Source organism: Gorilla gorilla, chromosome 2, assembly GCF_029281585.2.
Source record: "Gorilla gorilla gorilla isolate KB3781 chromosome 2, NHGRI_mGorGor1-v2.1_pri, whole genome shotgun sequence".
NCBI lineage: Eukaryota > Metazoa > Chordata > Mammalia > Primates > Hominidae > Gorilla > Gorilla gorilla.
Window position 1 is genome coordinate 141,772,031 of NC_086017.1, and position 13,399 is coordinate 141,785,429.

Consider the following 13,399-nt stretch of genomic DNA (forward strand, 5'->3'; position numbering starts at 1 on the left):
AATCCAATTTCGGCCTTCTCCCTAGCTCACTTCCAAAACTCCCTGCCTCCAGTCCTTTCAAGTCACCAATGGCAGATTCACTTTAAAGCACAACCTGTGTCATGGAAGACTTCAAGACAGGGCTCCTGATTTAAGGGCAGATGTCTCAGTGGAGTTTTTAGGCTGTTGCATGAGAGCCTCTTGCTCAGTATGGTTTGGTCTCTCTCACTGCACTTAGACACATGTTTACTAATTCTGGACTTGTCCACCAAATTCCATTCCTTCTATCACATTATTATGGAATCATTTGTCAATTTAAATTAAACACAAGGAACTTGTTTACCTAAATAAGTTTGTACGTTCAGCAATCTAGACAAAAATTTAAAATACACAATGTTTATAGGCAACAGTTCCCAAGGTCACTTGATGTCATTTTGGTATTTCTGCTGGTTGGTTTTTTTCACACAATTCTGTTTTCCTTAAAGACATTATCATATCTTGGTTACTACCTGGTTTTCTGCTCAGGTTTAAACAGTCATCATCAAAAATGAAACTTTCAAGCTCAAGACAGATATGAGAAGACGTAGATGCAAGAGGAATTTTGGAAAGGATATATTCTGCTTTTTTCTAAATAGTTTATCTTACTTTCTGATTAAGAAGAGATTTCCAGTAAAATACAGTAAAATAAGATGCTCAGTCTTCCAGATTTTTGATAACACTTTGATTTACCTTGAATCTCATGATGAAAATGATCAAATAAAATTTTTGTTTTCCCTCAGTCAATTCTCATTAAAAATCAAGTTGCCAACACTTGTTTTAAAAGTTGAAATTCATGATTTTGGTTTTAAACATTTGCAAATGTCCAACTGACCAGTGTGTCTGGGAAGTAGTTAAGCATTTGTCTTTACAAGGAATATCTTAAACATTGCTGATCTAAGCAAACCAAATTAAAAACAACCACTCATTTTATCAAGCAAGCTGTATGTGTTCAGTTTGCTGAAAAAAATTAGAGTTTTTAGCCAAGTTAGAAATTCTTGAAGGGAGAGTGTATGAGTCACATGACTTTATTGTTCTCTAATTAACTGCCTTTAGGACACTCAGCTTAAAATATCAAGCCCTTTCTAGTTTCTCCAACTCTTAAGTTTCCCTAGAATTAATAAGAATAAGAGCAAAGCACTTTAATGCAACACACCTCTAAGTATTTAACCTCAAAATGGTAGTGTCTGTGGCTTCTGGAATGGCTGAGCTCCTGAAAGCATCACCATCTTTGACATGGTCGAATGTGAATAATTTGGTTATCAGTTTCTTCATTTGTCAGACTTACACCAAGCAAGATCTCAAAGGATCTCCTGAATTTTTTAGTTTTTTTTTTCTTTTCTGAGTGGATGTTAGAAGACAACAAGAGGAATCAAAAAGGCCCTTTTTAGAAATATAAATCATCAAAACCATTCCTTAGATGAGTCCTTTGTGATTTATTTTTTTCTAGATGACTTTATTCAAATGTTCTTAAATTTCCCTTATGATTATTATAATTTAATATTTGTTGAATGACCTCAATTGATAAGTAGCATTATATGAATGTCTTATTTTAGACTAATTACATTTCCACAGTGTACTTTAGGGATATTTAAATGATTCTGCATGACTTTTTCAATAGCTAAAATAAAATCTTTCAGAACTTCATTATAGAATCATCAGATTTTATATGACCTGAAAAAATAATAATGAACCCTTACACTTTTACAGGTTAGAAAAGAGTTGATTCTTAGCCTCTTTCTTTATTCATTTATGCCTTTCTTTGTGTTCCAACTTTATAACTGAAATAGAATTCCAAGTCCCTTGATTCAGACATGGTGTTTGAGTTAAATAAAGGCGTTTGTTGATTTATTAAGACATGCTTTTCCTTTGAATCCTAGACTGTTTCGTGGATGTTGTGGTGGGATTTGATGTCTCAACTCAGGAGAAAGGGCAGACTTTGCTTGAAGGTCAGCCTTGGATGGAAACCTACCTTCAAGACATCTTACGTGCCATCAGCTCCCTCAATGGAGTAAGCTGTGAGGTGGGCACAGAGACTCAGGTCAGTGTGGCTTTTCAAGTGACCAATGCCATGGAAAAATATTCTCCCAAGTTTGAGATCTACAGTGAAAACATACTGAATAGCTTGAAGGATATAACAGTTAAAGGACCATCTCTTCTCAATGCAAACCTCTTGGATTCTCTATGGGATACATTTCAGAATAAATCAGCTGCTCGAGGAAAGGTAACATGGATTTATCTTATTTGTTGGTCTATGATTGCAATGAACCCTTTTTAATTCATTTTTCTTTTTTTGAATACTTTCTTAGGTGGTCCTTTTATTTTCAGATGGATTGGATGATGATGTTGAGAAACTTGAACAAAAATCTGATGAACTTAGAAAAGAAGGTACTGAGTATAGAGGAGAAGTGGGAAGGGAGTGCTTATTAACTTTATAATCTCAGAACTAAATTCTGGCTCTTAAATTTCCAGGCTCTTAAATTTTGAATAACCCTAATTTTGACAATCTCCGTATTCTGTATGTACTAGGCAGAACAAATGAGCTCTCAGAATATTTTGACATCCACTTTTTTCCTCATGCCTCATGTGTATGAAACAGCACTGAATACAAAGTCCTATCCTTTGTTTCATATTACTGTATTTCTTCTTCCTGACCTTTCCTGGAGAATGTTCCTTTCTCTCTCGCCCCACATTGTCTAATATTGCTACTTCTTTAGTGTCACCAGAAGAGAAGAGTATATTTCTCCTTGACCAGGGAATGAGAGTCAGTTTTCTTCTAACACTCTTAAAGTTGCCAGAGTTGCAAGCATTTTTGGATAAATTTACTCATGTTTTGCAGCTTTCTAATCAGTTCCTTCCTTCAGACCACAGATTGGCCAACCATGGTGTTTGAGATTTTTAAGCTCTGGCACCAGGCTTTTGGCTTTTGAACCAAAAGCTATTCTGAGTCAAACAAGAACATGTGGATGTTCTTGTTTAGTCAAACAAAGAAGTTCTTGTTTGACTCAGAATAGAAGTCCTCTTCTGTAAGTGGGTGCTATTTCTGCCCTACCCAGATAGGTGAATCTGGCAGATTCACCTATCCTCTAGCTGCTAACAACTCACAGCTTACTCCTTCTCTGAAGAATTGCCCTTGGACAGTAGAGCTGCCTCACCTGGAAGGTTGCTCTCCACCCCATCCTTGGGCAGCAGATAAGATTACAGAGTTGGACCTTTGCCTCTAAATGACACCAGTGGTGTGGTGCAATTTATGCTCCAGAGTTTCCTGGGATCAGGCTAAATAAAGCTAGACTCCAGCTGCAACACTGTGTTCTTGTTCAGCAACTTCCCCTACCCTATCCTGTTTTCCTCACTCCCTTTCTTCTGAAAGTGCTTCCTCAACAATTTGCGTACCTCCAAATCCTTATCTCAAACTCTGTTTCTAGGGAACCTGACCTAAGACATTATCTCTCAGGTTAGCTAATAGGGGTTGACAGGACTTTGTCTTTTCTATTTTGTTCGCTCTCTCCAATCTTCAACAAATTGCAAAATTATCTGAGTTTACTACTAGGGAGTAAAGTTTTTATTTTATCCCTTATTTACTAAGTATGCCTTGTTTTTATTCTCTCTGGTCTTGGCCTTTGTTCATGAGCTGTAATGAAGGTTTTAATTAAGACTGAAAAAAGATACTAGAGTGCTTAGTTGGGATGGGTAGGGTTGTTTTGGTGGTTGCTGTTATTTTGTTTTCTTTTATTTCAGCTTTTCCTTTGTGGGGAAAAGGTATTTCTCTTGCAAAGGACAGTAGAGTTTCTTCCAGGAAGTGCTTTGGAATATCCAGAATTCTAAGACCAAACATCTTTCTTCCAATGCCTACTGAAAAACTAGTAAATGGGTATCAACTTCAGAAGCTATATTTTGAATAATATCCTCAGATATTTAGATTCTTCCAATGGAAGAGAGAAATCATGGCAATAATGTTCTTTGAAAAGTGTCTAGTTCTTTGAAAGTGACCATCTTTGACATGGTTGAGTGTGAATAATTTGGTTACCAGTTTCTTCACCTGTCAGACTTACACCAAGCAAGATCTCAAAGGATCTCCTGAATTTTTTGGTTTTGTTTTTTTCTTTAATAAAGAAAAGAAAGTGGTTTTCTGTATGGACAAGAAGTATCTCTCTCGCTGGCTTCCCATACTTACACAGGACTTCACTTGGTGCTGGGCCCTATGATCTATTCACCTAGGAAAGCTTCCTTAATTTCAGGCCAGGCACCAATATGTGTAAAGTATGCAATCGTCACTGAACAAGAGGAGACAAGGAAAAAACAATCCTTGATGGCGGACGTGGCTGTAAAACTTATGCACATGGAATGGGGCTTAAATTAATTAATTTTTTAGAATTGAATACCCTAGAATCTACTCAGTGATTCTTTATTCTCCCAAGTTTGAAAATCTTTTCTTTCTTAATTCACTGTTAGAAAATTGAAAACATTGTATTTAGGATCATATGACTCATTTATTGGATGAGTCTGAAAGAAGATAGGAGTCCCCTGATCCCAAGAAAAACAGTTATAAATAATAGTTATATGCATATTTCTTGCAAGTCAACAATCCCATGGTTCTTATGACTCTTAAAAGTTTACATTTCCTGGATATTATAAGAAAAATCAGATGACAGGTTTCATTTCTCTTATAAGTAGATCCATTAGCATGTCTTCTCTTGATAACTAAACACAATTGATGTACAAGCATTTCATATCCCAGCCCACTCTACAACCTCTTTTCTCCCCCTCCTCATTCTCATTCTAGAAGAATGACCGACTATCCTGTTTTGTTGGGGACAAGATGGGAACTTTCAACACTAGAACCAGGAAAGTCTCAGGAAATGAGGACAAATTGTCACCCTATCTTTCTTTGGTGGTTCGTTTATTCTTTATTTTTTTATTTTTTTTTATTTTTTTTAAATTAATTTATTTTTTTGAGATGGAGTCTTGCCCTGTTGCCCAGGCTGGAGTGCAGTGGTGCCATCTCGGCTCACTGCAAGCTCTGCCTCCCAGGTTCAAGTGATTCTCGTGTGTCAGCCTCCCGAGTAGCTGGGACTACAGGTGCCTGCCACCACACCCGGCTAATTTTTTGTATTTTTAGTAGAGATGGGGTTTCACTGTGTTAGCCAGGATGGTCTCTATCTCCTGCCCTTGTGATCCGCCTGCCTCGGCCTCCCAAAGTGCTGGGATTACAGGCGTGAGCCACCGCACCCGGCCTCTTTCTTTCTTCCACTGCAGCTAACCATTCTGTTTGCCTCTCTTGGAACTTGAACCTCTCCAGTATGTCCCTGAAACTTCATTCTCTTGATTTCTCTCTTCATCTACTCATTTCATATAAAATCATATCATATAAATTTATTTAAGAAGGTGTTCTTGACTCTCAGCCAAGTCCTTGAACATTTATCTATTCTGGTTCATTGGTACCCAATTCTCATCAAAGGATTCTTTACCCATCAATAATAAAATGAGAAAAATGTTGCCAGTGGAGTAAGGTTTACATGAAGCTAAACGTATTTGATTTTAAGACTGCCCTTTATTCCAAGATTATATCTTTAGCACATTTTTATTGTCAAAATATCCTTTGGATGTAGGCTATGGAATTAGGCTATCTGGGTGAAAAACCTAAAAATACCACTTACGGGCAGTCATTTAACCTCTCCAAGTCTGTTTGCTTGTCTGTAAAATAGGACTATAATTATACATACCAATAGAGTTATATTCGAACCTTACAAATAAGATAATGCATGTAAAGCACTTAACCATTTCCCAGGCACACAGTTTCTATCAACAAATGATAGCACTGTTGTTGCTGAATTACTTCCTCCACCATAATGACTGTCAGATTTATTACCATCATTATTTAATGTTCTTACCTAGCAAAATAAGTCATTGGCAACCCTATGTTGGTCCTTAACCAACAGTTTTCTTTGAAATAATCGTATTCATAAAACCCCAAAGCCTCTGAGCCACAGCTCCTGGATGATTGTGTGTCATCTGTTCCTAATTGCCTGACAATAGGCCTGTTACTCTTTTACTACTTATAGGTGCAACTGGGTTGTTGATGTCTTATCAGATCGTACAGAGCTGTGCTTTTCAAATTTTAATGTGTATACAAATCACTTGGGGATTTTGTTAAAATACAAATTCTGATTCAGTAAGTGTGGGATGGGGCCTGAGATTCTGTATTTCTGATAAGCCCCCAGGTGACACCAGTGCTGCTGCTTCAAGGATCCCCCACTGAGTGGCAAAAATGTAGAACATGTATTTTCTGTTTTTGAGACAGGGTTTTGCTCTGTTGCCCAGGCTGGGGTGCAGGGGCACAGTCGCAGGTCACTGCAGGCTCAACCTCCCAGGCTTAAGTGATCCTCCCACTTCAGCCTCCCATGTAGCTGGGACCACAGGCATATGCCACCATGCCCAGCTAATTTTGTAAAATTTTGAATTTTTTGTAGAGGTGGAATCTTGCTGTGTTGCCCAAGCTGGACTTTCTTAGTGTGTGAATTTCTCTTTACTTTAGCATGCTCTGTAGATCTTTTAGAACTGTCTCCTTCAAATCAGGGAACTGGAAGTTGTGTTACAATTTTCCCTGTCTCCAATTTATTTAGTTTTGAAAAACATAATTCCTTTGGTACTCTTATTATAGTCTTGTCACTTGTCAGGTTTACATCATGTCTTTGGGGGAAGTGGACAGTAAACTGACTGTTCTTCTTGCAGCTGTTCACTGAGAATAACAATTTAAATATGCTTGCAAAAAACTAAAGTAACCAAACCCACCTCACCTGGAACATTGTAAACTGTGTTGGATAGGCCTGAATGCCCTCATAACTGTTGCTCTGGATGGACCTGCTGATTCAAGTGACTTGGCTGATCTTCCCTATATTGAATTTGGGAAAGGATTTGAGTACAGGACACAGCTCTCTATTGGCATGAGAGAACTTGGAAGCCGGCTGTCAAAGCAGCTGGTAAGTTATTCTGAAAAGGCTGGTGAGCTTAAATTTTCAATTATTTTGTATATAGGTTTAATACTTATGCTTAAGAATTTGAACTTACTGTGTTTATTTGGGAGTGAAGAAAGGTTTTTATGAATTAGTGAACAGCCTAAGTAAGAGGGTTTGTTTGGAAGAAATGTAATACAGTAAAGAGATGTCAAAGCATGTTTAATTTATACGCTGGGCAAAAATAGGAGGAGGAAAGAGGGAAAAAGAAGAAAATTTAAATAGCACCCACAATCATGTCCAAATTATAGCCAAAGAACATAAGTGACAAAAAGAATCTGAGATGCGAGCGTGAATCGGCCGTTAACCTCCACCAGCCAGTTTTCACACCCCTTGCAGATCCTAGGCATAACAGCTTTCCGTACTGAGTGTAATTCTAGTGTTTAAGATGTGTATTTTTCCTGGGATAAGGCTTGTAAATGAAAGCAAATTACATTTGGAGTTCAACTAGAGAAAGAGCAATCTGCTCTAAAGCTGGAGGAAATGCCTAGTGACAGTAAACCTCACATGTTGTACTTTATGAGCAATTGAAAGATTAGGGGTTGTGACTCCTTGAGATTTCTACCTTATATTCTCTTTGTTTGTTTGAGACAGTCTTGCTCTATCGCCCAGGCTGAAGTGCAGTGTTGTGATCTCAGCTTATTGCAATCTCTGCCTCCCGGGTTCAAGCAATTCTCCCTGCCTCAGCCTCCCGAGTAGCTGGGATTACCGGCGCCCGCCACCATGCCCGGCTAATTTTTGTATATTTAGTAGAAACAGGGTTTCGCCATGTTGGCCAGGCTGGTCTTGAATTCCTGACGTCATCTTATGTTCTATTTTTAAACCTATATAAGATGCCTATATAAGATGCATCTCAATTGTATTTCTTTCAAAAACATACGAGAATTCAAACTCAAGTGGTAAAGTGTCAGCAAGCTCTGTGTGGCTCTACTTTTACTTTAATGAATTGCTAGTAATTTTGTAATTTGCTTATAACTTATAAAATCTTTAATCAGTATATGAGAACACTTTCCAAGGAAGTGCTAGCTCCTGCTGTTTTCCACCTATAAAATTCATATACACATAGGTATTTAAGCAGCTTGTTCAGTGTTGTAATTATGTAAAAATAATTACATATAGAATATGAAAGTTTTGTTGGAATTCCTTTCTACATGGGAAGACAGTGTTTTTACAAAATGTGTCTTTTTTTCGTGTCGACTACTCTTTGAAATCTCTGGTAATTCATAGAGGAAGGAAATTCTTCTTCAAACAAACCTCTCAGTTTTTTGTATATCATATAAATGGAACACTCTACAAGAAAAACTTAATCATAGATCAGTTTTAATGTTAATAGTAATAGATTTGATGCTGTAGAATTTTGGTGATCCAAAGAAAATTGATGTTATCTGATAGAAAATCATAGTATCCATTTTGTCATTGTTTGCTTTCACACATTTCCAGTTTGATTGCTTTTTCTGAAATTGTCAGGAAAAAGAATTCCATAATGTCAGAAAAGGAACATTATATAGTAGGAAACAATCAAAGGGAGAAAATTGCTAAATGACTATAACAAAAGATTTTCATTTTTCATTGCACTAGAAATTTATTGGGAAACTTCACAATACAAAGATTGGTTCTGCCCCACTAAAGTGAAGTATAACATTTATTTGAAAATAGAATTTTTCTAAAAGTAAATCTGGTGAGTTAATTGTAAAAATGTAAAGCAATGTGTCATCTATTCAAGGGATGACTGGGTAAGTCCAGGATGACATTTATTAATGTTTTAAAATATATGATATAGATGTTTTTACCAGAGTATAAAGAGGAATATTCTCCTGTGCCCCAATCCCCTACAGCAAGTGCTTCCAAAATATTGCACGTGTAAGTTGTGTTTTTGAAATCCTATCAGAATTGCTTTGGAAGAGTTAACCATTGGACTTAGTTCCAAGACATGTTACATTGGGCACTGTCTAAATTCTCTAGCATACCAAGATTTCACAAAATGAGGAAAATAGCATGCATTCATTTTATTGAACAAAATATTTGGGGCAGAAATATATAGGGAAATCGACAATATCATGGTCAGTGCTAGAGTGAGATGGGGCAGGGACAGACAACCACATCAGTTGGCATGCAGTCAGTTTGCCACAGCTAAACTGATACCAATTTGAAAACACAGAAACATTTTTGAGTTGATTTGGAATACCTGAAATGGTGGAGAGTGCAGATGATAGAAGAAAAGATGGAAGCAAAAAAAAAAAGTTTCATGCATTCTTTCTAAAGCACAGTCATTTGAATGGTGACCAGGCTTCTGAAACTGTGGTAGAAGTCTGGATCGCATGGTTGAACTTGTATATGAGATTTGGGAAGCAATACCACCAAATGTAATGTATTTCTTACCCTCTCCCAAGGTCAATGTTGCTGAAAGGACATGCTGCTGTTTGTTCTGCAGGTGCATTGGAGGAGATGGCACAATGGGAGATCCTGGACCACCAGGGAAAAGGGTGATTTTAGTTCAGATTTATGGGTTACTTTGAGTTGTAGTATGTCCTTCAGACATGGGTTTAAGTAGAAATAAGGGGTGATTTTTAACTTCTAAATAGAGCCTCTTATATAAGAGTTTATTATACTCCTCTTTTTGTATGTTAAGTTAGTCATGGATTTTCCTTGGCATTCTAAATTGGAGTCTTTTTTAAAAGTTTTTGTGGAAGACTCAGGAGAAACAACTGTCAAGATCCTTGATTATCCAGTATTCTAGTACTGATGACAATGATGCAGAAAAATCAGCTATAATTCCTCATGTTGGATAATGAAAGCCTCCTCCATGTGAATAACGCATTTCAGCCTTCATTTTTAATGATGGCAGAGTTATTAAAATCAAGCAGAAGATACTTTGTGTACTCTGCTGAAAACCAGGCTAGATCAGATCACTGTCTTATAGCAAAAGATGTTAAGATGTCTCATTCATCTTAAGCCAGGTCAAAATGTTATCACAGATATATAAACAAAAACAGGCTCATTATTTAAACAGAAACCAACAACATTGATTCATATATTTCCTAACCAGAAAAAGTATATGTACCCTTATGTGAAAATATTATTTTGAACTTTAAGAAATGTTTAAATACATATAAACACTGTGGATATGTTATAATGATTTCAATACAGTTTGTTTACGTGTGTTTTATTTTTGAATAATTTATAGATAGCACTGTAACTCCCAAATCACCAGGGCTATGTCTCTGAATATGTCTCTGAAAGTTTTTGGACTAATTATTTCCTGAATATTTCAGCTTCATGTAAAGAGAGTGGTAGATTTTTTTAAAAAACAAGGCTCAGAAAAAATGGAAAGAAAGGTGTGTGGTCTATTTTTCTATGTGTAGCATAAATCTTAAAAGATTTTTTAATAAAGGGAGAATAATTCTAGTTTATCAGTGGCAAATACAGCTGTGTTGACTTGAATGTTTAGAAAGAAGCTCTGGAACTATATATAAACCCAGATTTACAATATTATGATTGACATCCCCTTGAGTTAACTGGACACTTGTCTCAAAATTCCATTTCTTTTTTTTCTTTTATATATATATATATATATATTTTTTTTTTTTTTACTATACTTTAAGTTCTAGGGTACATGTGCACAACGTGCAGGTTTGTTACATATGTATACATGTGCCATGTTGGTGTGCTGTACCCATTAACTCGTCATTTACATTAGGTATATCTCCTAATGCTATCCCTCCCCCCTTCCCCCACCCCACAACAGGCCGCGGTGTTGTGATGTTCCCCTTCCTGTGTCCAAGTGTTCTCATTGTTCAATTCCCACCTGTGAGTGAGAACATGCGGTGTTTGGTTTTTTTGTCCCTTTTTTTTGAGATGGAGTCTCGCTCTGTCGCCCAGGCTGGAGTGCAGTGGTGCGATCTCGGCTCACTGCAAGCTCCACCTGCCAGGTTCACGCCATTCTCCTGCCTCAGCCTCCCGAGTAGCTGGGACCACAGGCACCCGCCACCACGCCCAGCTAATTTTTTATATTTTTAGTAGAGACGGGGTTTCACCGTGTTAGCCAGGATGGTCTCGATCTCCTGGCCTCTTGATCCGCCCGCCTGGGCCTCCCAAAGTGCTGGAATTACAGGCATGAGCCACCACACCTGGCCAAAATTCCATTTCTTTTTATGTGTGTAAATGCAACCTACATTGGGAAGGAAGGACCATTTTTTTCAAACACTTACTATTCCACATGAAGTAAAACTGTAAAACTGAATTTGGTTTGGTTACCTCTGATTTTTGGTCCATAGATGCAAATGTTTTCTTCCTTTTCTTATTTCCAGGGACCTCCAGGTTTTAAAGGCAGTGAAGGCTACCTGGGAGAGGAGGGAATCGCTGTAAGTCAGGGCTCTTTTTTACCTCCATTTATCCCTAAAAACATCTACAATATGAATTTCCTTGAGTCAATTCAGGGGGAAGCAAGAAAGGTGAGATTCTAAGGATTCGTGTACAGAATCTCAGATCTTCTTTTGTCCTCATTGTGCTTTGCTTCTGGTGGTTGTTAGTGGTTTATTGACCTATTGTCTCTTCTTTGACTACCCACCAACACTGCACAATGAATTCAATGCAGAAGTAACCTCCTTCACTAGGGGAGTTGAATCACTGCTGTTTCCCCCATTCTGGAGCATTCTGTAAAGGTAAACCAACTCACCGCATTGTATATCAAGGACCCCACTCTTTCTTGCATTCATTCATCCTTCCTTCCTCCCATCAATCCATCCAAACATTTGTTTACCAATTATATATAAACATCTTACCATTTCCTACATTATTTTATCAAAGACCTCACACTTTAACATACTCATTCATTGGTTCATTCAACAAATACATGTTACGTATATGTGTGCCTGGCAGATTATCAGATACTTAACATATATTTGTAGGCTTCAGCAATAAGAAAAATAAAAGGAAAAATATGGTTTCTACCTCCAGGAAACTTTCAAACTAGTAGAAATGCAAATGAGACAACAGTGATTCTGGTTGTTTTACACAAGGGCTAGACTAGAAGTATAGAGACAATGCAAAGGAGTGTGGCAGAACAACTCAGTTACCTAACAGCCTTAGCTAAAGTTGGGGCTTGAGAGGGGAACGCTGCAAACAAGGAGTAGTACTTGGGCAGACATTTGAAGGATGAATAGGAATTTCTACAGGCAAAGTTTGGGGGAAAAGTATGTTCAAGGGCATGTATCTGAGTCAGAGAAGATCATGTTCATAAGATGGCACATGGTTAACATGGATGGAACCCAGGTCACTGCAGGAGGAAGATGTATGTGGCAAGTAAGACTCAGGTTACTGGGAGTCTTGAATCCCCTGCTGAAGATTTGGATTGTGTCTTCTAGTTGGTGGGCAGTCACTGAATGGTGGGAAGCACAGGGGTCAAAATTATGGGAGTGTTTAGAAGGCATGCTCAAGCAACATTACACATGATGGTAAGGTGAAGGTTATAGGTAAGTCTTGCAGTCATAGGTGCAAGACAGGTCCTAATTTGTGCTTAGGACAGTATGACTAGATATGTTAAGAAGGTTGGAAGGACGTAACTTGGTGACCACTTGGTGAGAGAGAAGCCTCACACAGGCAGTATGCAAGTGGGATCCAAGGCAAAGGGCTGTCTATCATCAGGGTATCTGATTTATTTCTACTCTTAGTTTTTATAAGCAAGAACTCTGGATTGTGAACCATGAGCATTCACACTTTTTTTGGTAACAAAAAACTTGTCAAGTTTTCAAGACAGATCCCAGATTACAATAGAAAAAGCTCATTTGGATATGTGCCCTTTCTCAGGGAGAAAGAGGAGCCCCTGGACCAGTGGGAGAGCAAGGTACTAAGGGATGCTATGGCACCAAAGGTCCTAAGGTAAGGATTGCATAAGAGTGTGGAGTTTTCTCAATATTAATTACATTTTCCTACACTAACTATAACTGTTCTTTTATTTTCAGGGAAACAGAGGACTAAATGGACAGGAGGTATGTTACCAGGCACATCCATTTACCTACCCACATGTTATCTAGAAATATTTTTATTTTTGAGATTATTTATCAGTAAATTATACAAATAAAGTTGTCATTGACTTTCCTTTTTTATTGCCAGCCATTTCATTTTGTTTCTTCTTCTCTTTCATTATAGGCAATACATATTATTTGTTGATAGTTTCTATTAGTGAGTAACCTTTAATATTACCCAGGCCCAGCCTCACAAGGAGGCTGTATGTGAAACACAAAAATAGAGTTTTTGTTTGGCATCTGACTTCTTTACACATGCATGTGATGTACTCTGTTCTAATCATATCTATCTTTTCAGGGAGAAGCTGGGGAAAATGGAATTGACGGATTAAACGGAGAACAGGTAGA

The 13,399-nt window shown here is 37.6% G+C and overlaps 1 protein-coding gene across 1 annotated transcript in view; it reads left to right on the forward strand.

Moving 5' to 3' along the window:
- The window catches only part of LOC101152234 (collagen alpha-6(VI) chain), a 155,867-nt gene that overhangs the window by 62,069 nt on the left and 80,399 nt on the right, over positions 1-13,399 (forward strand). Inside the window, exons 9-16 of the mRNA XM_063704177.1 lie at positions 1,896-2,239; positions 2,325-2,403; positions 6,841-6,995; positions 9,419-9,511; positions 11,336-11,389; positions 12,834-12,905; positions 12,989-13,015; positions 13,350-13,394. Coding sequence (XP_063560247.1) covers positions 1,896-2,239; positions 2,325-2,403; positions 6,841-6,995; positions 9,419-9,511; positions 11,336-11,389; positions 12,834-12,905; positions 12,989-13,015; positions 13,350-13,394 — 869 coding nt within the window. The remainder of the gene's footprint in view (positions 1-1,895; positions 2,240-2,324; positions 2,404-6,840; positions 6,996-9,418; positions 9,512-11,335; positions 11,390-12,833; positions 12,906-12,988; positions 13,016-13,349; positions 13,395-13,399) is intronic.